General features: G+C 49.2%; 1 protein-coding gene across 4 annotated transcripts in view; it reads left to right on the plus strand.

Moving 5' to 3' along the window:
- SLC1A7 (solute carrier family 1 member 7) overlaps positions 1 to 25,941 on the plus strand; it is a 40,943-nt gene that overhangs the window by 13,170 nt on the left and 1,832 nt on the right. For 3 of the 4 annotated variants that reach the window (XM_011370466.2, XM_023536806.1, XM_023536808.1), the window contains exons 3-8: positions 9,566 to 9,781; positions 16,666 to 16,708; positions 19,108 to 19,330; positions 21,933 to 22,032; positions 22,778 to 23,011; positions 25,241 to 25,435. In XM_011370466.2, coding sequence (XP_011368768.2) covers positions 9,566 to 9,781; positions 16,666 to 16,708; positions 19,108 to 19,330; positions 21,933 to 22,032; positions 22,778 to 23,011; positions 25,241 to 25,435 — 1,011 coding nt within the window. The remainder of the gene's footprint in view (positions 1 to 9,565; positions 9,782 to 16,665; positions 16,709 to 19,107; positions 19,331 to 21,932; positions 22,033 to 22,777; positions 23,012 to 25,240; positions 25,436 to 25,941) is intronic. The other variant, XM_023536807.1, reaches the window with a different exon arrangement.

The following is a 25,941-nucleotide window of genomic DNA, read 5'->3' on the forward strand; positions in this document are numbered from 1 at the left end:
CTTCCTTCCTTCCTTCCTTCCTTCCTTCCTTCCTTCCTTCCTCCTTCTTTCCTTCCCTTTTTTTTTTGGTGGGGGGAGCCATTATGGTCCCACTAAGGCTTTTGTTTCTAACCTTGGCAAGTCAACTGAGACTTGTTTTCACACATCCCCAGACCAGAATGACATAGGGAACCAGGGGTGGGTCAAACCAGCATCTGGATCCAGCTAGAGCCTCCAATTCTCCACTTGCTTTTTGCCAAACCCTCCTCTCCCCTCATTCTTCAGTTTCTTAAACCAGGCATCATTCAAGGAAAACTGAATCCATGTGTTTGTGATTCACTGAGATTGAGCATGGCAGAATGTTTTGTAAGCTCCATATCTCAGCAAAGAAATCCAAGTGCGTGTGTGTGTTTGTATGTGAATGGGTGATACGTGTCTTTACATGTGTATATGATTTGTAGGTAGGTGTGTGCGTGTGTGTTCCTCCTATGTGTGTATTGTTTTCCTTTCTGCTTCTTGTAAGAATTTTCAACTGATTTTTCTTAGAATCAGGAAATCATTTTGGCCAAAGAAACCCAACACTCCCTTCTCCCCCTTCCTGAGGAACTCTAGTTTGGCAGAAAACTCCCAAACACCCACGTCCTAACTTATTGGAGATGGTCCTGGGCCAAGCAGCCATCAAAGTCTGCTTCGGGAGCCAGCATGCAGGGGGCAGCTGCCCGAGGCTGCCCAGGACAGACAGAGAAGGGGAGGGAGCAGGAGGGTGGTGGGCAGCCAGTGCTTCTGGACTCTGCCTCTCAAGCCATGGGGCAACTGTTCTTAGCAGAACTCTGCTGACCTCTCTGATGGGAGCTCTGGGATCAGTCTTTGGCCCTCTCGCCCAGTCAGCTGACTGCCTTACTCATCAAGAGGGGAAATATGGCCCAGCTGTGGGTGGGGTCAGACCATTAGCCTGGTGACTCTGAAAAACCCCCAGCTTTTATCACCAATCAAAGAATTCCGTGCCCTTTCCCCCATTTCCAGTTAGAGAGTTTCTGCTCATCCTTCAAGGATCCATTCAGCAGTCGCCTCCCCTGGGAAGCCCACCCTGATTCCCAGGCTGAGTTAGACCCTGCCTCTGGACTCTCTCAGTCCCAGCCATGACCTAGGGTTTTGTGTTGTCCAGCTGCAGGTCTGTCCACCCACTGGACAGAGCTCCTCGAGGACCATAAACCCACCTCATTCAGTTCTGGGACCCCACGTCACCCCAAGCAAGTATACAACATGGGGCAGGCTGAGTCTAGGGAGGTGGGTGAGGTTTTGAAAAAGCTTTTGTAATCTCTGTGGAGAACTGGAAGACCCTGCACTAGAGAGGGTCTCATTGGACCTGGGGAGAGCCTCATTCTGGCTGGCCCGGCTGGAGCCTTGGGGGAGTAAACACCAGGAGCCCCCCTGGTGGAGGAGGAGGCAGGAGACCTGTGTTCCCATAGGCTCTGGGTGCGGTCTTTCTTTCCCTCTCAAGCGGGGCTTCTAATCATGACTAGTGGCACTCATCATAACCAGCTGTGATAGGCATCCCAAGGAAGTCATTCCTAACAGTAGATGTGACAGTCTGCAGCTGCAGATCAGAGTAATGGACACTCTGGCTCTCTTGCACCTGACATTCATTGTTTTGCAGGAAGGAAAGGCGTAGGGGTTCAGCTCACATGGAGTTGAGAACTGGACTTGACCCTTATTCCCCTTAGGGATGCAGCCTTCTTGATGGAAAGTGCTCGAGAATGGTCAATGGTCAGTCCGTCAGCTCTCTGAGGGCTGCAGCTGCATCTCTTCCAGCTGTTGCTTTCGATTCAATTTAAGCTTATTATTTGCAAGCCCCTGTCAAGCATCATCCCGATGCCCAGAGGCCAGGAAGGAGGGATCTCCAGAGGGCAGTTGGGGATGCCAGGGTAGCAGTGTCCCTCAAGCCTATGGCTGTCTCTGCCATAGGCTTGAGGGACACTGCTACCATGGCCCAATCCTCCCTCTCTCTCCCCACCTCCTGCATTCTGACCTCAGCACTCCCTTCCCACCTTCCCCAGGTGAAATCTGAAGTGGAACCAAAGAGTTTGGTCTGTGTGGCTCTGAGGGCAGAGCTGGGCCCAGTGTGGGGAATTCTTTTCCCTGGAGGCAGATTTCATTCTGGCACCAGAAAGGACTTTCTAACAAGCATAACTAGCCCACAATGGAGGTAGAGTTCTCTTTCCTCTGAGGTGTGCAGAGGCAGTAGAGAAATTTCTGCCCTCGAGAGGTGGGTGCTTGGATCAGATTTTAGCCAAGTGGGAGTCTGAGTTGAGGAGCTGGCTTGAGGGTGGGAGTGTTGCAGAGCCATCTGGGAAGCGTAATTCTGCACTAACGTGGCACTTGCTGTCAGCTGCTGGGCCTGTCATCTGCTCAGGGAAAAGAAGTAAGCCATAATGCTTGGAAGAGCTGAGGGGACTCCTATGGACCCCAGATGCCTCCTTCTGGTTGCCTGTCGGGTAGATTCCCTGCAGCTGCATCCCAGAGGCCAGCTTGGGAGAGCCTCCCTGATTAGGTCAGCTGAGGCCAGAGCTCCTTCCCGCCTCTATCTTCCCAGTGCCAGGATGTCGACTATGGAACCCAGGCTAGTAGACCAGGGTTCAAATCTACTTACTCACTGTGTGATTTTAGCAAGTTGCTTGCACTCCTCAGTGACCGGGAATTCACCACTTCTCAAGGTGGTCCGTTCTGGGACAGGATATCTGTTTGCTAGAAAGTTATTCTTGGCGCTGAGCTGAAAACTACTTCCCTATAGCTTTCCCCATCAATCTCAGCATTCCCCATGTCTGCTCTGCCCCAGACTCCACAGTCCTGCCCCTCAGCTTCTTCTCCCAGACCTGCATTGCTGTCACCTGCCACTTACCTCAGATACCCTCTGTAGGACACACGCCTCCCTCCCCTGTCCCTTTCCCAGGGGGTCTCAACATCAGAGCAGGTCCATGTCCTCCTCACAAGTTCCCCAGGCTGAAGTACTCACAGGCTGAAGGCCTAACAGCTCTTTGGTAGCCCCATTCCCCATGTGACTCACCAAGGTAGAAGCAAACAAATCCCCAAAGGCCCCTTTCCACTGCTGCTGCTGGGGCTCAGCCTCTCCCTCCCTCTTCCACCGCAGAGTTTGTGCTCTCTGAGCTACTGAAGCCAAGTATGGCCCAACACGTGTCCATGTTCAGTTTCATCATGTCAGAATTGGCCCATGGTCTCAGCCTGCTGGGGTCTGCTTAGTCCCAACTCCCTCATCCAACACATTAGCTATTCCTCCCAGCTTCCTATCCTCTACAAATGTGATCCACATGCTGTCAATCGCCTTGGCCAACCCATTGATAAAAACAACCAGGAAGGAGAGGGCTGAAAGCAGAGCCTGGAGGTATACCTCCAGAGACCCTGGCGGGTTCTCTTCACTCAGAAGAGGGTCCTGCCTGCGATAGTCATTCCCCAAAGCTTGCGTTTGTTCCCAAAAGTTCTAGCGTCAACTGCCTCAATGTCACACAGACACACAATGCCACTGGCATTCTCCTAAACCAGGCAAAGAAAGGGGTCAAAGCTGGTTCAAGTAGCTTGTTCTCAGGGAACCCACCATGGGTACTCATGGTCATCAGAGCCCACAAGTTGTCCTTTTCACAATCTAGTCTAAAATTCCACCTTGGCTTAACATCATACACGCCAGCACACCCGCACCCAGGGTAGACCAGCCTTGGTTCTGCCCAGAACTGAGCCAGATTTAGCCCCTCCCTGGAGGGGCTCACAGTCTGCTGGGGCAGATGGGCCCAGAACAGATGACGACATTGCAGAGTGAATGCTAATCATTGGAAAGTATCGAATACTTATTATGTATTGCAGGGGTCCCCAGCTCTCAAGCCGCAGACAAGCACTGGTCCGTGGCCTGTTAGGAAACCAGCAGTTAGGTGAGCGGCGGGGCGGGTGAAGCTTCATCTGTATTTGCAGTTGCTCCCCAGTGCTAGCATCACTGCCTCAGCTCCACCTCAAATTGCCAGGTGTTAGATTCTCATAGGAGCACTAGTCCCTGGTACCAAAAAGTTTAGGGATCGCTGATGTTTTGGGCCCTATTTTAAACCTAGATTAATCCGCACGAGAAACCATCATTATCCCCATTTTATCTTCCAATAGAAACTGAGGCACACAGAGGCCCAGGAACTTGCCCAAGGGCTCCCAGCTAGTGAGGGATGCAGTCAGGAGTACACAGGAACTGCCTAGCATAGCCTGGCGGTCTCAGGGAGGCCTCCAGAGGGAGGTGGTGCCCAAGTGAAGAATTGAGAGATGATTAACAGATGTAGGAGAGGAGCAGAAAGGAAAGCAGAGAGGGCAGGGGCAAGGGGACTTGCCCACTGCTTCACTCTGCACTTGTCATGTGCCAGAGCTAGGTTGGGCCCTGGGGATTCAGAGATGTGATTACCGGCAGAGTGCCCTGTAACAAACTGGGAAGCACAGGGTACCCTGGGGAGAAGGGTGAAATGCCTGTCAGGGAAGGCTTCCTGGAGGGAGAGATGTCTAAACTGACCTTTGAAAGGGCAGGTAGAAATTTGGAGAGGTGTGTTTGGGGTGGGGGACAGAGAGTTCCAGACAGAAGGAACAGTTAGTACACAGGTGGTTCAAGGAGCAGTGGAGTAGAGGGTAATGACCCAAGGCCATGAAGGAGTGTGAACAGTCCCTGAAGACAATGGGGAGTCACCAAGGACTTCAAACGGAGAGGCATCCCTAGCAGTCTGAATAGCCTGTCAACCATCCAAAATGAGGTGAGCAGGCAGCTATGGGCAGGTACCTCCTGGGTTTAGATGGGGTCACGATACCCACCTCAAGAGCTGGTGTGAGAACCAGATGAGAGTCAGTGAGCGGCCTTTTCTCCCTCCATGAGGAGCCTGGCAGCTGCTGCCTCCCTCCCCCCAACCCTGTAAGCAGAGCAATTACCAGATTGAAATAGGCTGGGCCCTGGAGCCCAGCCTACTCTCCAATCAGCACAGTCTCTTGAACCCCAATCCCTGGCCAGATGGCTTAGGGGGGGCAGCCTAGACTTCTGGGCTTCCTGAGGCTCTTCCCCAGGGCCCTCAAGGATGTGGGGGGCTCCCAAGAGCACCCAGCCATGCTAGGAGTTGAGAAGGCAAGGTTACCTATTCCCCCCTCACCATAAATCACAGAGCCAGAAGGGACATTTGAAGTCATCCTCATTGATCCTCCCATTCAATCTGAAAGCCTTGATCTAGCATCCTAATAGGTAGCCATTCAGGTTCCACTTGGATACCTCCAAAGATGGAGAGCTCACCACCACAAATCTGAGGGCTGTTGCCATGGGGCAGGTCATAAACTCTGAGAGTTGAACTAAAGAGGCATTACATGGACTGAGTCATATTAAAATCATGGTCAGCCAAAACCAGAAGACCTTTTTCTTCCACAGGAGTTAAACCAGGTCTGTACCACAGAGAGGCACTGTGGGAGAGAGGGAAAACACCCCACAGGAAGTTCTGAACCAGAAACCTCTGTTCCGGTCTTGACTCTGCAACTCACCAGCTAGCTGGCTTGGCCAATTATCTCCACACCCCCTAACTTTATTTTTCTTATCTGTAACTCAAACTGCACAGTCCAAGAAAGTTGTCACTATTCATAAGTGACTATTGAACCCTTGAGATGTTTCTAGTCCAACTGAAGAACTGAAATTTTAAAAAAAATTAGTTAAAATTAAAATTTAAAATCCTGAACAAGTTTTTATAAACATTTTTATATTGATTTCACATTGAAATGATAATATTTTGGATATATTGGGTTAAAGAAAGTGTTATTAAAGTTAATTTCACTAAAAACAAATTTCACCTCTTTTTACTTTTTTAATTTGACTACTAGAAAATTTAAAATTACACATGTGGCTCACAGTATAATCGTATAGGGCAGCCCTGACTTAGAATGTTAAGGATCAAAACAGGTGGATGTTCAGGTATCTGGGGATAGTTAAGCTCCAAACAAATTATGATTTCTGTGGCTGCCAAGAACTTGAAGTGTCGTGTTTTCCATCATACCAGCAAGACACGCTCATTCTAGAAATAATAGAAAATGTGGGAAAACATTAAAAACAAACCAAAAATTACCCATAATCTTATCACCCAGAGACAGCTACTGTTAAATTATTTTCTAGAGTTTTTTTCTATGCATACTCATATGACCTAACACTCCCCACGAACTACCCCACTGGGCTTTAAATTTTCAGAAAGATCGCCTTAAAAGTTTGGCCCAAAAGTTTAGGATCTCGAGGAACCCCCATCAGCCAAATGGCAGAACCTTGAACCTTCTTTTCTTATTACTGTGAGCTCCGGAGTGGCCGTTGTCTCAAGTAGAATCCAGGCCCTCCCCATGCTTAGTTCCCATTCTTCTTGGCCTCTGCCAATGCCTGCAGTCACCCTGGCACTGCTGGCCCCAGCCTGGGGAGGGGAGGGTTGGCTCTGTTGTTAATTGCCAGAAGTTTCTTCTCCATCCCAGCTCCTATCTCTGCTGATCACCTCTCTCTTCAGCTGTAGGGAAACTCTGTCGGTTTTGTGGGGAGGGAGGGAGCTTCCGAAGTGCAACTGCTTGGGTCCCAGGTGAGGGACTTCTTTCCATTTTATCCCTCAGCCCTCTCTTTTCCAGAACCCCCAGGTCAGGGCCCCCTCTTGCTACATCTGGAACCTGCACTCCCTCCCTTCCCACTTCCAGTTCTGTCCCTGAATTGGCACCACCCCCATATTAGACCGCTTCTTCCTCTGGGTGACCTTCTGAGGAGCCCTTGGCCCATTTCTGAAAACCGATTTTCATCTGTACTCCTCTCCTGCACAATCTCTCAAGCACGTCTGTGTGTGCGTAGACCGCAAACCTAAAGAAGGGTCCCTGTCACGGGAGCTCCAGGCCTCCCTGCAGGGCTGCAGACTATCTTGTTCCTTGTTTCTTAACTTAACATCAAGTAGGAGCATCTTTCTGATGACACCATCGCTTCTAATGGCTCTTTAGAACTCCATTGCATGAATATGCCCAACCTTTTAATCTATTCTGCATGGATGACTTTTGAAGTTGGTCCCAGGTTTTTGCTCTTACACATACCACTTTAGTGACCCTCTCAGTATACTTGGTTTATCTTGATATTCTCAGGTCTTAGGAAGTCTTAGTTCTCCCTTTGCAGACATCTAGCAAATTCTCCTAGATGAGTTGTGCTGGACCCCACCTCCCCTGTGCTAGGCACTCAAGGACACCTCACTCCCGAGTTCAATCTATCTTTTCTGCCTCAAATATCACCATGCCTCGAATATGACCTGAGCTCTGACCACACTGAACAGTGCAGCATCCCCACACTTGCCACTGCCTGACACATCTGCCCATCTCCAAATCCTCCTCATCCTCCAGGACCAACTCAAATGCCCCCTCCTCCAGGGGCCCCTTCCTGACTCTCTGTCCTCTGAATAGAGATAGCACGTCCTCGTCCTCTCTTTTATGGTACTGATGCACCCGCCTTATCCACTGGTTAATTGAGTCCACTTGTGTCCCCAATGTCTGTGTCCACTTGAACCCCAATCCCTGGCCAGATAGCTTGGGGGGCAGCCCAGACTTCTGGGCTTCCTGAGGCTCTTCCCCAGGGCCCTCGAAGATGGGGGGTGCTCCACAATCCCCTGCAGACCAGGAGCTACTTGAGGTCAGGGACCAATTCTGATTTCTTTCTGTGGGCACATGGCATGGCACAGAGTAGGCATGAATGAAGGAGGGCTGGCCCGGAGTTGGGGCCTGGGTTCTGGTCCAGCTGGCCACTGGTATTCTATGTGACCTAAGGCAGGTCCTCCTCTCAAGGAATAGCTTCCTGTGGCCCGAAGTAGTTGGACCTGGCTGTAGGGGATTTTGTTGTGGTCGGGGGGATAGTTTGGCCCTGGGCTGATGTGCTGGCCCTGGTCTGGGGATTATCTCTTTCATGGATAATGATTGTAGGGCAGGCCCCCATTGCCCCTGGCCACACAATCTCTTTATAAGCCTTTCAGGATTTATGTCTGAGACCTACCCTAAGCGTATCACTAACATATGGTGTCCTGGAAATTATAAACATTGACTCATTCATTCATTCATTCATTCACTCCTTCATTCAGCAAATTGCTACCAAGTTGTACACTGGCAGGGTCCTGTGCCTGGCTCTGTGGATCCAGCATTGAATCAGACCCAGGCTTAGTCCTAGAGTCACTTCCAGTAAACAGCAACTTAGTTAGGTGGGTCTGGGACAGAGAGCAGCACAGGGGCTGTGGGAGCCCAGAGAAGGGTATGTCACCCTGCCTGGTAGTCAGGGAAGGCTTCCTGAAGGAGGAGACTTAAACTGTGTCTTAACAGAAGAGTGATCCTTTGCTACAGTGAGCAGAGAAGAGCAGGGCACTCACAGGCAGCCATTACAGTCTGGGGTTGGGGAGAGACTAGTTGTGCTCAGTCTGATGCTAGATGTTGCCCACGTGTAGTCTAATGATAAGAGGAGCATGGAAGGAGAGGGATTATCCGTTCTTGTTTACATGATTAAAACCAGACAAATACTTCCTTTATCTGAAAGAATGAAAGGGCTTTGGGGAAAAATCCTTTTGGCAGCAAAGCAAAGCACGAGCATCTCCTTAACTAATCTCTCATTCCCCGCCCTCCCACCTCCCTTCCCGCAGCCTGAGAAGAGTAACTCCAGGCTGACCTGCATTGGTGCACAGAGAGTCCAGGTCAGGGTGGGCAGGAGTGAGGAGGATCCAAGAGGAGAGAGACCCACAAGCCCCCTCAACACGCCCTTCCACAAGGGTCTGGGCCCGGGCACTAACCCAAAATGGCCACAGAATGGCACCTCTCAGGGAAAGCTAACCACGGCCCCATTTTATAGATGGGGATCCTGAGACCCAAAGATGGGAGTGTAACTTGCTTGCCAATGGGCAGAGCTAGGAGTAGGACCCATGTCTCCAACTCTCAGCCCGGGGCTCTATTTCACTCACTTACTCTCACTCATTAGTTCATTCAGCAACTATCCATCTACCTGTTTTGTTGGTGGCAGCACTGAGACCTCACATGGGGCACTGGGGACGGACAGAGAAGTCAGATCTGTCCCTCTTCCCATGTGTCCTCAGTCTGATGAGAGAGACAAACAGGTAAACAGACAGTGACAACCAGGGTCATGACAGAGGAGGCCGGGGGCTGTGGGAACCCCAGGCTCTTCACTCTAGGGGAGAGGCAGTTAGTCCAAAAAGATTTCACCAGAGGTGATGCTGACCTTAGATGACACTTAGTGGGTAAGAGGCAAATGATGGCAGCTGATAAGAGGACATCAAACAAAAGAAACAGCACAAGGAAAAGCCTAAAGATGTGAAAGGGCTTGGCTGGTGACCCTGGGCATGAGGGAGAGAGCAGAGCAAAAAGAGAGACTAGAAGGGGCTGTGAAGACTGGATGACTGAGCAAGATTCCCATGCCTGTGTGTTCCCTGGAGCACTGGGAGGGTGTTGGGCAGAGCCAGGAGGGTGGCGTAGTGGGTACACCCAGGGCCTGCCCACCCACAGACCCTGACCCACATCGCCCTCCCAGCTTGATGTCTGGCCTCGCTTCCCTGGATGCCAAGACTTCCAGCCGCCTGGGCATCCTCACTGTGGCATACTACTTGTGGACCACCTTCATGGCAGTCATCGTGGGCATCATCATGGTCTCCATCATCCACCCAGGTGGGGCGGCCCAGAAGGAGACAACGGAGCAGAGTGGGAAGCCCATCATGAGTTCGGCCGACGCCCTGCTGGACCTCATACGGTAACTCTCACCCTGATACTCTACTTGGGAACAGTGTGCCAGGGCTGGGGCCGCTGGCTCCACAGGCCCGGCCCCACATGTCCACCAGAGGGCAGGATTGGGTGGAGGGAGGGGGTGCTCAGGATCTGCTCATGATAGCAGGGGGGCACTCTCCGCTCCCTCAGCCCCTGTGTTCTCATGGGCGCACACTAAACTGTCTGCCCCCATCATGCTGGGAGCACCTCAAAAACAAGGGTCTGCTCCTTTGGGAGCCCAGCCCCAGCACATGGCCTGTCACAGAGCAAGCGACAGTGAGTGTTTGCCGACTGACTAAGCTCACTTGTATGCGACCAGCCTCTCAGGTGGAAGGCCAGCAGTCCCTGTGCCCCCACCTCCCTTTTCTAGTCTGGGCATATTCTTATGATGAAGGTAGAAGAACGAGAGGAAATAGAAACAAGCGTTTTCCCAAGTCTCTGTTTTTGTCAAGTCAGCTAACATCCTTTTGGCCCGAGCAAGTCATGTGGCCAACCCCAGTCTTAGGGTGGGAGGGGACCACAACATTACAAGGCAAAGAGTCTCCGTTTTTGGAGGCTATCGATGCCATCAATCTACCACTCCCTCCATTTTCTCCATTCTCCAGGTTCTTTTTCATCTTTTGAGGTGTGTGAGGAACTAAGGATCACAAAAATACTTGCAATTTTGTTCGTAATATATGGTTCTCAACAATGGGGTCTAGACCCAGAAAGAGCCCCGAACAGGGTCTGTTATATCTGCACTTATTTGCCTGGTGATTTCTTTCGATATCATGACGATGAATACTTTCAGCATACTGACACTGACAAATTTTGTTTCCAGCCTAGAAACCTGTCACCTGCACTTGAGATTCTTATATATAGTTGTCTAAAGACATCTCAAAATTAACACATCTAAAGCTAAACTCTTGATTTCCCCGTAAATGTGCCCTTTGCTCAGTCCTGCTCATCTTTGTCTGACATCTCTCATTCTCTCATATCTTGTGTCTGATTTGTCAGCAAATTACATCAACCCTAGCTTCAAAATAATATCCCAAACCTTGTCCCTTCTATCCTCCTCTGCCACTCCCACCATTGCCCAGACCACCATCACCTCTCACTCGAGTGTCCAGCAAGGTCACCCTGCTTTCTCTTTGCTTCTCCACAGTCTGTTCTCAGCACAGCAAGCAGAGCCATCTTTTTAAAAAACCTGTTCACAACCTATCTCATGTCGACAAAATCCAGGGTTCCCTGTGGCCTACAGGCCCTCTATCATCTCCACCACATATAGGTCAGCCTCTGACCTCTGCTCTAACTCTCCCTCCCCTTGCTCCAGCCGTTCTGGCCTCTGTCGCAATCCTCCCGATGTCTTTAGAATCCCACCTGAGTGTCTTGTCCTCATCGCAGCCACTGCCTGGATGGCCCTTTTTGCAGAGCGTGCATTGCTTTTTCCCTCACTCCACTTAAACTTCTGCTCTGTGTCTCCTCTTCAAAGGGGCCTCCCAACCTCTCTCTCTCTGCATAGCCTACTACCTGACATTATCATGTCTATGTATTTATTTATTTATTTCTCTTTCTGTCCTTCCTACTTGAATAAAATATGCTCTAGGAGGGCTAGATTTTTAAAAACCTGTTTCCTCATTTATCCTGGAGCCTAGAACAGCACCTGGTACAGAAGAAGAGCTAAGTGTTTACTAAATGCATATGCGGGACATGGGATCATCAGTAGAGTTGGGGTTTGAAGCCATGAGACCAGAGAATGTGCTGAGCATGCGGGACAGAAGACTGGGGTGAGCCGTGGCCCACAGCCACATTGGAGGGTTGCAGAGCTAACGGTGCAGGAGCGAGCCGAGGGCCAGGAGGAGAACCGGGAGACCAGATGTCCTGGAAGCCAAGGGAAGAGGAATTTTGAGAAGCTTCATTTCTAAGATCCATTATTTCTAAGATTTGGTGACTATGATTCATCATTTCTTGGACTCTGTGATCTGAAACAGCCTTTTCTTGTGGTGGGAGGAGTTGTTGCTGTTCAGGGAGGCCCCGCCTTCCCTCCTCTGCCTCCCCTGCTTATGGGCTGAGGGCTCTGGATCTGGCATACATGTCAGAGTCAAATGTTCCAGGAGCAGTTCCTGCTCTCAGTTCCTTTTCATATGGTGAAAATTGATCCTTCTGGTTTGAGGCTTTTCCCCCAGTCGCTCTCAACCCCAAGGCAAGTTGTTTTGCAAAGCCAGGTGGTTAGACATCACTGTCAGTTTCTAAGTCAGAAAATGGGGCTGCAGCGGGAGATACATGCTTCCTGAGACAGGGAACCAAACCTTTGGAGATGTAAGATCTCATCTCAATTCTGCCAATAAGTCACAGTGTGGCTCTGAGCAGACCAGTCCCGCTCTCCGGGCCTCAGTTTCCTCAGTGGTTTTCAAGATTGTTTCTAGCTTTGCAGTTCTGAAACACAAAAGTCTCTGAGCCAGCGAGGAGGCTACAGAGCGTGAGCAGAAGCTTCCGAAGGCGGGTTCTGGGAGATGAGGTTGGGATGACAGTGCAGAGCTCAGTCTTGAAGAGCTTGATTCCGGGCTGAAGGGTTGGCTGTTATGCTTTAGAAACAAGAAGCTGGTGAGTTTGGGAAGGTTGGATTGGAGTAAGGTAGAGTGGACAGGATATGACTGGAGGCATGGGGATGCCCTGGGATGGGGTGCAGTCACTTCCTTTCTATTCAGCCCACCTTTATTAAGTATCTGCTCTAGGCAAAGACATTGTGCTGGGGGTTGGGGGGTGGGAGGTGGAACTACAAGTCCCTATTTCAGGCTCTCCACCGTCTTAGGACAGACGGATGAGAAGAGTGCACTGGACAGCCCATCTCTAAGACCCTTCCTAGCTCTGACATTGACAGGCTGTGCAGACAGTGAGGACACCAGCCATGAGGGTACCAGGGCCCTCCTCATAGTTGCTCTGGCCCAGAGCAGATGTGCACTGAGGGTTTAAAACTGAACAAGACCACGATGACCAAAGCAGGGAACTGGGAACTGGGGCAGGTATGACAAATAAAAAGCTATAAAGATGTAGGGATCAACTGAACAGGAAAATGAGGCCCACAGCACGCCTCAGAGATGAGAAGATAAGTATCCATCTCTCAAAGGTGATTCCAGAGGAATACGACGGGCTATGTCCCTGGATGACTCGCCAAGACACAAATTCATGCCTCAGAGCTCCAAGTAGGATCTCCAGAAAACTGCCATCTGCTCAGAGAGCAGCCTCACAGAGAAAACACAAGTGGAACACTAATCGGGGCTTCTTTTTTTCTTCTTTTTTTTTCCCCTCCAATCTTATTAAAACACCAGAGAGATTAAGTAATGACTTGGCTCTATTTATAGCTCCCAGTTACCCTCTCAGGGATTGGATGAAGCTCTCGGGAGCTCTGCTTGAAAAGGAACAAATCCCACCTTTGAGGCCTGGGTTGGGGACACAGGATTAGGGTGAATTTGGAACTGTCACAGTGAGAACTTATTAATAGCAGGTGAGGAGAGGAGCCCAGGATTGCACTGTGGCCTTGCCCTGAGAGCCCTGGTCAGAGTATGTGTGTACTTGATGGTCATGGCCATTAATGTCTCTCAGGCACATTATGTCTTCATTTTATGTAACTGCCACCAAGAGCACGGGCCTCATGGGGCAGACGGGAAGGCTTCCCATGAGTGTTTAAAACCAAAAGAGAATGTTGTACATTTTCTCACTTAATAATCAAAGGTATAATTCTTCATTAAAATCTACAGGATAAGTTCATTGATAATTAGTATGTGCATGTATATTAGTAAGGAATTGCTTTTGGCTGCTAGTTAAGAGAAACCTGAAGCAAAGGAGGCTTAAGTAAGATATAGGCTTGCATTTTCTCCCAAATAAGCAGTCCAGAGGTAGGCAGCTTGTGGTTATCAGGATCTCATGCTCTGCTCCGCCTTTATGCTCTACCGTGCTTAGCGTTTGGCTTTTATCATCAGTGTGTCTCATGGTTCAAGAAGATTGCTGAAGCTCTAGCTGTTATGTTCATGTTCCAGGCATAGAGGGAAAAAAAGTGGAGGAAAGTGGCTGAGTGGGCACTTTTTCAAAAGTTTTCCGGGAAACACCACCCAGTGACTCCCACTTACATCTCGTTGGCCACCATTTTGGCAAGAGAGGCTGGGAGACAGGATTTGATGGCAGGGACCTATTGGTCTCCATAATTTCCCAGGGCTTCTGTTAGTAAGGAAGGAGGGAGAATGAGACCGGGTAGGCAACTGGCCCTCCGTGCCACAGCGCACATTTTGAAGGAAGTTGTAAAGAAATGTATATACTAGGTATATTTCATTTGGTTTCTTATGACTTTTTGGATGTTCTTAGTTTCTGATCAGACTGAGGCAGCCTTCCCTCTAAGTTTCATTAGAAAACCATTCTTGTAAGTCACTCAGACCTCCTGGAGATGTACTCAGGAGAGATTGTCAAACTATTAACAATCGGTTCAGGGGGGGCATCCTCCAGTCTGATCATAAATGCCCAGGGCTGGTGGACCGTGGCCCTCTGGCAGCCTGTGTGCCCAGCATATGTTTCAGATCTGCTTGATGTCAAAAGGCCTGCAGGCGGCTACTATTCTGGTGGCAGAAATCTGTTTATAACTCATTGAAAAAAAAGCCTCACTTGAGAACCTGAGAGCATAGCTCCTGACCGTTTCTTCTCTCCCTAGTAACAAAGTTGAAATCAGTAAAATAAAATAAATAAATAAATGAATGAATGAATAAATAAATGAATAAATAAATAAATAAGCAAGCCATGACCATTCTACCTCGGTAGCTCATTCTAAGCCCTCTTCGTCTGGCCACGTGCTTACACTGAACCTGTATTTTAGCAGCAGTGAAAAAATGATAGTTTCTGCTTTCTAACAGCAACTGCCAGAACGTAAGTCAAGAAATAATGCACATTCCTATTCACATATATAACTCCATCTCTGTGTGAGCTGAGTCTTGAAAGGAGAGAAGAAATTTGCCCAGAACAAGAGTGAGTGGGAGAGAAGAGCTAGGCAGAGGAAGCAGCGTGAGCATGAGGCACTTACTTGGCCTGTCCAAGGAAGGGAAAGCACATGAACAAGAATCTTTATTAGCATCTCTGATTTAAAATAAATTCCTGGAAGCAGATTATAAAGACAAAGATAAAATGCTTTTAAGGCCCTCGGTGGAATTGCAAATTGTTTAACAGAAAGGTTGCTGCCAGGACCCTGTGAGGCCGCCCATGTTGCCACAGTTTCTTAGCACTGTGTATTGTCATTTAAAAAATTCTTAACCAGTTGGACGGGAAAAATACTTTTAATTTATTGATGAAACCAAACATTTTTAAACATCTTTTGGGGCTACTTATGTTTTTTCTTTTGCGAAGTGAATTGCCTGGTCATGACTTTCTATCATTTTTCTATTGGGGTATTAACGTTTTTGCGATCTATTTATTTTTACAGCAAATATTTACTGAGTACGTTTTATGTACCAGGCACTCTTCCAGGAGCTGGGGTCACAGTAGTGAACAAAATAGAGACCTCTGACCTCCAGAGAGCTTATGTTCTGATGCGAGGAGACAGACAATGAACACAAAAACAAGCGCAAGATTTGTAAAAACTCTTCATAGCTTTAGGACAATAACACTTTGTTCTAAGTTTCCCGTTTGTCGTTTGCTTTATAATTTTATTTGTATGGAAATCTGTCTTAGGGATCTTCTTAATTTTATTATATTTTTATTTTGGCTTAATTTTGGGTTTACAGAAAAGGTACCAAGATAGTACAGAGTTCCCATAGCCCCTTTACCCAGCTTCCCCTGATATTAGCAACTTACATAACTAAGACACATTTGTCAAACTAAGAAATTAAATTACTACAGCGCTACTAACTGCATTACAGATTGCATTTGGATTTCACAGTTTTTCCATTAATGTCCTCTTCTTCTGTCCCAGAATCCAATCCGGGATACTATGTTGCACTTAAGAAATTCTTCATTTTAATATAGTATCATCTATTAATTTTTTAGTGCTCATTTTGTTCTTAGTCTTTCCATATCCTGAGATCTGACAAAATATTAATTCACTTTTTTTTCTAGCTTTTTATGGTTTCATTTTTTAAAATGATTTATTTCTAGGATTTATTTTGGTGTGAAGTATAAATAAGGATCTAACTTTTATTTCTCTAAATGGTTGGCTATACAGTTCTCTATAAAGAATCCTTCCTTCACTGATTTGTAAAGCAATCTTTGTCAAATGCGAACTACCTAGATGGCCTGGATTGTCTCCAGGCTACAAGTTCTGTTACATTGGTTCTTGTATTGAAGGCTATGTCAGTATCTCACTGTTTTGACAGTTACATCTTTAGAGTATGTTTTCATATTTGGTAGAACAAGACCCCTTCCTCCTTTAGCTTTACGAAAATAATATTAATTAAGAATAATGATCTCACTTATGTGCCATATCTTTGGTTGCGCACCCCAGATAAGATATGAATGACCAAGTTCCACCTTCGAGAAGGTCAGTCGTGGGGCGGGGTGGGAGTGGGGGGCAGGCATCACAGCATGCTGGAGTGTAGGCGATCCACGGGGGAGGTGCGGAGCAATCAGGGAAGGCTTGGCCACTGATTGGAGTAGAAGTTCAGAGAAACAAGAAGGGCATTTCGGGCAGAAGGAACAGTGTGGGTAGAGACCTAGAGCTGAAAAACATGCAGCGTATTTAATAGCCTGAATGCAGTCGATATTGGAGCTTTAAAGGCTGGGGATGAGGGTGGCCATGGTGGAAGGAGGAGAGACTGCAAGATGGAGGTAGGGATGGGTCATGGCGGGCCTCAATGGCCAAATGAGGTGCTCTTGTCCGGGACTCTGGAATTCTTCCATTCCTGACTCTCTTTTCAGGAACATGTTCCCAGCCAACCTGGTGGAAGCCACATTCAAGCAGGTGAGTGAGTGGGTCCCTGGCCAATGGAGGGGTGGCAAGAAAGGCCAGGCTGGGCCCGGCTGAGAAGCGACAGGTTTACGCAGCCAGTCCCCCTGCCACCTGGGGGCAAGATGCTAGCGGGGAGGGAAAGAGGGGGAACCTAGACCCTTAGAGCCACTCTCCCTTGACCACACTCCTGCCCTACATTCCAGTTTTGCAAGAATCAGAACTATGAGGGCGGAACACCACTTTACTGAGTGCCGCCTCCCTCTAGGTTTACACCAGGGCTTACACACACACCATCTCACTCAGTCCTCACAATAACCTGCCCTCAGGTAGGGTTAGCCCCTCTCCTGGATGAGAAAACCGAGGCTCAGAGGATTAAAGGATTCGCCCAAGGTTACACCACTAGTAAATGGTAGCCCAGTAGGTAAACCCAGGCCTGTTTGTTTCTAAGCCTGTTTTCTCCTTTTTAAAAATAATCCCTTTTCCTTTTACAGTAATATTCACTATAAAATGTTAGAAAAATACTGAAAAATTTAAAACAGAAAATAAAAATCATCTCAAGTTCTAGCATCTAGCAATAGCCGTAGTGGTCAGTACGCTTCTAGTCTTTTATTTCTCTGCATTAATATGTTTTAAAAAATAAAATTAGGATCATAGTAGATATATACAGTGTGCATCTTGCTTTTTTTCTCACTCCCATTATACCATCAGCATTCTCTCCATTTATTAAGTGTTTTTTAAGTACAATATTTGTGGTAATAAGCCTGGCTGTAATTTATTCACCCATTCCCCTTTTGGTGGTCCTTTAGGTGGTTTTCAAAGTTTTGTCCTTTTAGAAGCTATAGAAAACATCCTTATGCACCAAGGTTTGTCTGCACTTGTAATAATTTCTAATTATTTTCTCTTTCTAAAATGTTAATTGGTGGCATTTTCTGACCCCATTCCCTGCGCTGGGCCATGCATTGGGTCTGGGGATGCAAAGGAGATAGCTGAGGGTCGGAGAGGAAGCTCCAAAATAAGGAACTGTGAAACTTGAGCTAATCACTCTACCTTTCTTAACCTCTTGTGTCTTCAACTGCAAAAAGAGACAGATAGTGCAGGCCTCTGAATACTAAATTAAAGGATTTGGATTTTATTTCAACAGTGATGGGAGATTACTGAACGTATGAGAGAGAGAAGTTCACACATATCTGGAATACTCTTTTTCTTTGGCAAACTCCTACCTACTCTTCAAGACCCACATCAAATGTCCCCTTCCTTGTGAAGTTGTCTCTCTCAGGCACAGTAAATCACTCCCTTTCTAAAGCTCTCAGAGTAGAATTCACCGCTGGTTCATTTTCGTATCTCCACATCCAGCACAGAGGGTCCATTGTTGGAATGATGATGATGATGATGGTGATGATGGTGGTGGTGGTGGTGGATGTGGTGATAATAGCAATAATACTTACCTAAACTTTATACCAGGTACTGTTGTAGGCACTTTGCATATATAGGCATACCTTGGAGATATTACAGTTTCAGTTTCAGACCACCAAAATAAAGCGAGCATGACCATAAAGTGAGTTGGAAGCTTTTTGCTGATGGAGGGACTTGCCTTCCATTTGTGAAAAACCCAACACTTGTGACGTGGAATAAAGTGAGGTATGCTTGTATTATCTCATTTAATCTCATAAGGTAGATGTTATCATGACCCCCATTTTACAGATGAGGAAACTGAAGTACAGAAACTTTAGATCTCATATATTTCCTGAGTGTTCCTCCTTCCCCTCTCCCCAGAAGGTCTACCTTATTGATACTGTAGTGTTGGGAGGTTAAGAGACTCACTTGCTTGAGCTCCTAGTCCTTGAGGAAAGAGAGAAAAACCCAGGAATGCCCTGGAGGCAGAGGAGGAAAGACAGGTGGTTCTGTGGCTCAGTTCTTCCCAGCTGGGACCTCATCTCATCAAGAAGGCTTGGGGCAGGGTGAGCTTTTCAAATAGGAGGTCCAAGTTTCCATCAGTGGAAGGCAGCCCTGGCTGGCTGCTAGGTGGATGGATAATGGATGATTGAAAGGCAGCCCTGGCTGGCTGCTAGGTGGATGGATAATGGATGATTCACTCACATGGGTGAATGGAGATGAGATGAACAGATGGGTCGAGAGGGACCCAGATGCACATAATGATGCTTTAGAGGGAAGAAGAGGAAAGAAGGGATGGAGAGAGGCATGGCTGGGTAGTGTGTAGATAGATGAAGGAATCAGTTTTCTTTTTGGTAAAATATTGATAATAATCCCTGTCCTGCCTACCTCACAGGGTTACTGTCAATCAAATAGTTCATGAGTGGATACAAATGAGCTTCCAAGATGTTATTATTGTGTTGTGATATTAATAACAACATTGGCCCTGACTCTTCCTTGGTTGGGATGTTACCCAACAGTACCGCACCAAGACCACAGCTGTTGTGAAGTCTCCCAAGGTGGCATCAGAGGAGGCCTCTTCTCGGCGGATCCTCATCTATGGGGTCCAGGAAGAGAATGGCTCTCTTGTTCAGAACTTCGCCCTGGACCTGACCCCGCCACCTGAAGTCATTTACAAGTCAGAGCCTGGCACTAGCGACGGCATGAATGTGCTGGGCATCGTCATGTTCTCTGCCACCATGGGTACGTGTTGCCTACCCTGCCCCTCATCATCCAGCTGGTCCCTCCCTGCACCTACCCCTCCTCGCATCCAGCAACCTGAATAACATGGAGTCTCCCATCTTCCAGGTGGTTCCTTCCTGTCCTGTCTGGAGGAATGGCTCCAGTCCCCATCTCATTACTGAGGGTATCTCCAGCCGTCCCCAGAGTTGGAGCTGGTGTTCCTCATTGGGAATTTCCCACCCCTAGGTGCTGGTTTGCCATCAGGGGGGTGGACGCTCCCTCAAACAAGACTATGCCTCTGGCCCCTCCCAGAAGCCTGTTCCTGAACTTTTTACTGAGTTCTGAGAATGCTGGGGAGAAGGAGGGCAGTGTTTACAATAAAAAACGAGAAAAAATCTAAAAACTATCAGCCATCACGGTTTATTTAAAGCTCTTATTTCTCCCTCCACGCTCAACCACGAGGGTTTCTCACTGGCTACCTCTCTCCTCAGACCTGTCAGTGCCTTTTCTTGGGGCTCACAGCTGGCCTCCCTGACCACACCCTTCCCTTTGCTACTCCTCTCTGGGTCTCCAAGGTCCCCAAACACAGGCTACTAACCATAAAGCTGGTGAAGCTTAATTTGCACAGGCCCCTTGTGAGGCCTGCACATTTCTTTCTTTTTTTTTCTTTTTTTAGTTTTGTATTCTTTTTCTTAAAAAGGGCACCAAACTATATAAGCTTCGGATTCCATAAAACCTGTGGATATGTCTCTGCTTGCACAATATTTCTCCTTCTTGGGGATACCTCCTAACCCATCCAGAGTAATCTAGTTTGTTTTTCTATGCCATGCCAGCGGTCATTATGAGTCTTTTTCTAACACTAGCATCAGACTTCCCCATTGCCCCAGCCAAGGGCCTAGGAGGTTCTCTCCTGCTTCCCTGACTTCTCCACGGGGGTCGTTTTTTTTTGTTTTGTTTTGTTTTTCTCAAGTAAAATGTCTCACCATCCTCCTGGTTGCTCAAGCAAGAAATCTGGAGGTCATTTTCTGTCTTGGTCTCTGCCTCAGCCCACATCCAAAGCCTATCAGGTCAGCCTCTGAAATCTCTCTCCAAACCCTGCATTTCCCTCTGCCACCACCCTGGTTCAAGGCCACCGTCATCTTTTACCTGGTTTCAGCAAAAGCTGCCTAAAGAGTCCTCTGTCCTGGTGTGTCCTCCTCATGGGGTCACGAAGTCCCTGCTTAAGGCCTCCAGTGACTCTCCACTGCACTTGGAAAGGGGCCCAAACACCGCACACAGCCTGCAGGGCTCTGCGTGATCTGCCCCAGCCTGCTTCCCAGCTCTTCTCCATCCCGCTCACTTCTCTCAGCCACTCTGCCTTTCAGCTGCTGGAAGACACCTCCCTGAGGACCTTCCCTCTTCCCTCAGCCTGGCTGCTCCTGCCCCTTCCTCTCCTCTGCACCATTCTCATCCTTGAGGGTGTAGTGAGGGGGAGGGGGTCTCTGTATAACCATCACACCCTCAGGAAAGTCTTCCCAACCCCCTACACTGGTCAGGTGCCCTGTGTTACTCCTTGAACTTTTGGCCCTACTGCAGTTATATAGTTGTTCATGTGTAATTGTTTAATATCTGCACAACAGCTGGTGTAAGTCCCAGGCTTGCAGAGACAGCCCTGGCCTGTTCTCCATTTCCCACAGCCCACCACAGTGACTAGCAGAAGTGCACTTAGTAAAATCTGATGGGTAGATGGATGAATGAATGGATGTGCGATGATGGATAATGGAGTTCTCATCATCTTGGCCAAAACACCAGGCATGCCGAGGGGCCAGGACCTCAGAGACCGAAGTGTGAAACAAGATGATTTCATTCATTTATTCTATGTTTATTGTTGAGTATCTACGATGTGCCAACTGAAATACAGTTCTTGCCCTTGTGGAGCTAAACTTCTGTTGGAGGAAACAGCAAAAAACAACCACAGATGACTGGAAAATAACAGTTATAAGTTGTAATAAGTGATATGAAGGGATTAGAAAAAGACGAGACAGACAAGAATAAATTGGGAGTTTGACAAGGGGAGTGGAGTCAGGCGTCCAGGCCACATGGCAGACTGGGCGGGCCATGTCTCAGGCATCAAGAACTATATGGGCAAAGGCCCTGGGGCAGTGAAATGTAAAGAAGGCCAGTGATGCTGGAGCATCGTGAGGAAGGGAAGAGTAGGACCCAGAGGAGGTGGGAGGTATAGACGGAGGTCAGATCAAGTGAGGCCTGGAACAGTGGGGGGCTTGGTTATCATCTAAATGCTCAGAGAAGCCAGTGGTGGGTGTCTGGCAGGGAGCATTTTTATTTTAAGAAGATGACACTGCTGTAGAGAGAATGGATTAGAGAGAAGAAGAGATGAGATCCCTGTTGTGAGGTCACTGCCCTGGTCCAGTACGGAGGCTGAAGAGAAGGAGAGGAGAGAGTGGAGGGGAGGCACTAGTGCATCAAAAGCTGCTGGGAAGTCAGCCAAGGGTGAGATCTGTGTGTGCAGGGGGGGTTTGTCCCTGCCTTGCCACCAGCAGGTGTTGGCATGTGCAGGCATCACACATGCCTTTGCCTCTGTCTGTGCCATCTGTGATATTCTCATGTGTCCCTGCCTCCACAGGCATCATGCTGGGCCGCATGGGTGACAGCGGGGCCCCCCTGGTCAGCTTCTGCCAGTGCCTCAATGAGTCTGTCATGAAGATCGTGGCAGTGGCTGTATGGTAAGCCTCATAGGAGTTGAAGTGCCCTCTTCTACTCTACCCCACCCCCTTCCCTGCCCTAGGCAGATGGAAAGACCCCCTGGTCCCATCCTCTGCTCTCTTAGGAGTGAGCAGAAAGCTGCACAGGAGGCTTAGCCCTGGCACCATGCCTCTGGAGCTACACATGTTCCCTGGATACCTCAGCCCTGACCAGGCCTAGTTCCAGCCCTGGGCCCGCCACTTCTGGCCCAGTCAGGCCCACTGGAGGAGAGCTAAGAGCTAAGCCTGGCCCTGCTCTCCTGGCCCAGTTTCCCCATCACATGGAGCTCATCAGCTCAGCTTTTGGAGAAGGGAAACTCTGGAAGCGAGAACCAGCTGCACTCCTTGGTTCAGAGCTCTAACCTTAGGAATCTTCCAGTCCAACCTTGCACAGTTCAGATGAGGAAATGTAGAGGCCTCCCCGAGGTCATGCACGGAGGTTGTGGCATTTCTGGGCTGAAATGTGGGCCTAAGAGGGCAGAGGTACTCCTCAGAGGCCTGGATGGGCAGGCAGAGGGATGAGAGGTTGTGCAGGGCTGGGCTTCTTGAGGGTGGTGGTATTAATGACGCCTTATACTAGGCACCTTTATACATAGTCTCATTCAGTCCTCACAGGAGCCCCAGCAGGCTTAGGAGGATCAGGCCTGGCAGTGAAGCAGTGCCCGGGTCACCTGGGACCCTCACCTGGCTAGCACTGAAGCCGGCTGCTCTGTCCCCCCACCACCAGGTACTTCCCCTTTGGCATTGTGTTCCTCATTGCTGGCAAGATCCTGGAGATGGATGACCCCACAGCTGTTGGAAAGAAGCTGGGCTTCTATGCAGTCACCGTGGTGTGCGGGCTGGTAGTCCATGGCCTCTTCATCCTGCCCCTGCTCTACTTCTTCATCACCAAAAAGAATCCCATTGTCTTCATCCGTGGCATCCTCCAAGCCCTGCTTATCGCACTGGCCACCTCCTCCAGGTAGCCTTGGGCAGTGGAAAGGACAGGGAAGGTAGTGGTGGCTGAACTCTGTCCACCCGTCCAGACCTCATCTGTCCATAGCCATAGAATCATGGAAAGTGTCAGTATGGCCTGCTTCACAAACTTGAGGGTAGCTGCAGTAACGAGACTAATTTTTGAAATATAATGCTTAAGGCCCCACCTGCCCAAATGACAGATATCCTTTATCACTTCTTGAGGCCTTCCCCTCCCCTGACTGCCTAAGGTTCATTCAATCCACATGGGGCTCACCTTCCACATTTCAGGGGCAGGGAGAGCTGAGGAGTGATGAATCTGCAATTGCTGTTGCCTTTTTGCTTCCATATGGTACTTCCGTTGGAGTTGGGCCCTGTGCTCTCTAGGGACTTTGCTTGTCTACTGTCGCTGGGATATTCTAGTTGAATGCCCCATCACAACTTTGGCAGTGGGAATTTGAATCATGGTTCCACCCCTCATTAGTTGTGTGAATATGGGCAAATCACTTGACCTCCCTGGGCATCAAGTTCCTCATATACGGACTGGGATCACTGTCGCCTCTGTCTCAGAGGTTTGCCGTGGGATTGACAGAGATAACCCACTAAGGGCAAGAAGGCCAGTCTGGCATTCAGAGGCAGTAACCAGGAGGGCACAAGACCCGGCTGTCTTGTCTAGGGCCAGCCTGTCCCTGTGAACCATGGGCTCCTGCAAGCTGCACTCCGCCCCCATTCTTTTTGGGCCAACTGAGCTACAAGGGCCAGAATGAACAATTGAACTAACTAGCTAGCTAGCTAGCTAGCTAGCTAGATAGATAGATAGATAGATAGATAGATAGATAGATAGATAGATAGATAGATAGATAAAAAGCTAGTGTGGGCTGGATGAAGCAGCACCTGTCCTCAAGGATCCCAGACTGCAGGTGAGAGTAGAAGAGCCCAGGGAATTAGAGTCAGGTGGACCAGACTGTCAATCAAGGGGGAGGAAGTTAGAACATCTAATCCTGTGAAGAAAAGGTGGTTCTCCCCACAGCAAGTGGCCAAGCCCCACATGGAAGAAGTCATCTGAGCCTGAGCCCACATTTCCCTGGCACCAATGCCTGACTTTTCCCTCCAGCTTTTACTACCCTCTCTTCTCTGGGCCTCAGATTCCCAATCTGTAAAATGGGAAGGAGGGCCACCACAGACCTGCTTCCTGGGCAGCCACATGATCCCACCCTCGATAACAGAAGCACATCATGCAGGAATCAGGAGGAGCAGAGCCCCAGGGAAGAAAAGCCCCAGAAGACTTGTCTAGGAACCTCCACCTATGCTGAAGGCCAGGAGGTGAAGAGGAAAGATAAGTCCCAGTGGCTGCCAGACCCCCTGCCATGGGCCGAGCCCCTCCTGAGCTGGCAGACCTGAACTTGGCAGGGACCGCAGCCTCAGGCCCAGCACGCCTGGGCTCATAGGAAGCTCTGGCAAATGGAAGTGAGGTCCCCTGGCAGTGACCTGTGTGACCTGTGGGCCACACCAACCTGAGTTTTGGTCCCAGCATTGCTACCAGAAGCTCTAGTAATAAGCACAGTAACAGCATAGTAGCATCTACCACTGCTCAAGTGCTTGTGATGAGCCAGGTACCATTCTAAGAGCTTATTCATTGAATCTTCCTAATAGCTCTGTGATCTGGTGTTGTTTGGGACAAGGAAACTAAAGCACTCACAGGTTAAACAGAACTTGCCAGGGCCACTTGGCTAGTAGGAGCCTGGAATCTGAACCCAGGTAGTCTGGCCCCAGAACTCTGCTATTAAGCACTTCATCTACACTTGGCATAGCGGTATGACTTTGGGTCAGCCCCACCTCCCCTCTGGGCTTCAGTTTCTTTACCTGTAAGATGGACTCCAAACCCCTCCCTTGCAGGAAGCTGTGAGGATCAAATGAGAGTGTGTGCAAAGCCTGGAGCATAGCAGGTGCTCTCCCGGTGTAATCCCCTTCCCGATCTGTGTGTACAGTGGTGGAGGGAGTGGAGGGGTCTCTGAGGCCCTTGGCTTGGGCTGGTCTGGCTTAGCCACTGTCGCACATTCCCAAAAGGTGTCACTCACAACCATTTTCAAAGCCCCTTCAGCCTTTTCCCTCCGCCCCACAATGGGCGGGCTTCCCAGGGTGGAGCGAGCTTCCCATCACTGGCAGGAGGGCAACCCAGAGGCCCTGAGCATTGTGGAGGAGGGTGGTGGACAGACACTGGCACCTTTACCCACAGCTCAGCCACACTGCCCATCACCTTCAAGTGCCTACTGGAGAACAACCACATTGACCGGCGCATTGCTCGCTTTGTGCTGCCCGTGGGGGCCACCATCAACATGGACGGCACTGCGCTCTACGAGGCTGTGGCTGCCATCTTCATCGCCCAGGTCAACAACTACGAGCTGGACTTTGGCCAGATTATCACCATCAGGTGCACTCCTTATATCCCACCCCCAGTGTGGATTGGAGTCAGGGTGGGCTCTAGAACGGCCTTCAGGAATCTAGAGCTCCCAGACTTAAATAGAGTCTCGGAAGCCCAGGGAGAGTGAGAAACTCATTCCAGGCCATGCAGCAAGTCAGTATTGGGGCTGGGATGTGACCTGGCCTCTGTGACTCACAGCACAGGGCTCCCTCCACAGTGCTACCCTGCAGAGCAGGCAGCTCCAAGCAGGCTGGGAAGCTGAGGCCCAGAGGAAGGCCTATAGTCTGGACAGAGTGAGCAGAAGCCAGAGGCAGGACTGGGGAATGATGGAGGGGCCATTGGTATGCCTGGAGCTGAGGGAAGGGTGTTGAGGTGAGGAGCATAGGCCGAGAGGAAGGCCTCACATGCCAGTCCGAGGGTACCCAATCTAAGCCTGGGGATCAGGCCCCAGAGGGAGACTGGGTAGAGCTGTGCAGGTGGACAATCAGAATCTCTGGGCAGCTTCCTACCTACAG

Source organism: Pteropus vampyrus, unplaced genomic scaffold, assembly GCF_000151845.1.
Source record: "Pteropus vampyrus isolate Shadow unplaced genomic scaffold, Pvam_2.0 Scaffold170, whole genome shotgun sequence".
NCBI lineage: Eukaryota > Metazoa > Chordata > Mammalia > Chiroptera > Pteropodidae > Pteropus > Pteropus vampyrus.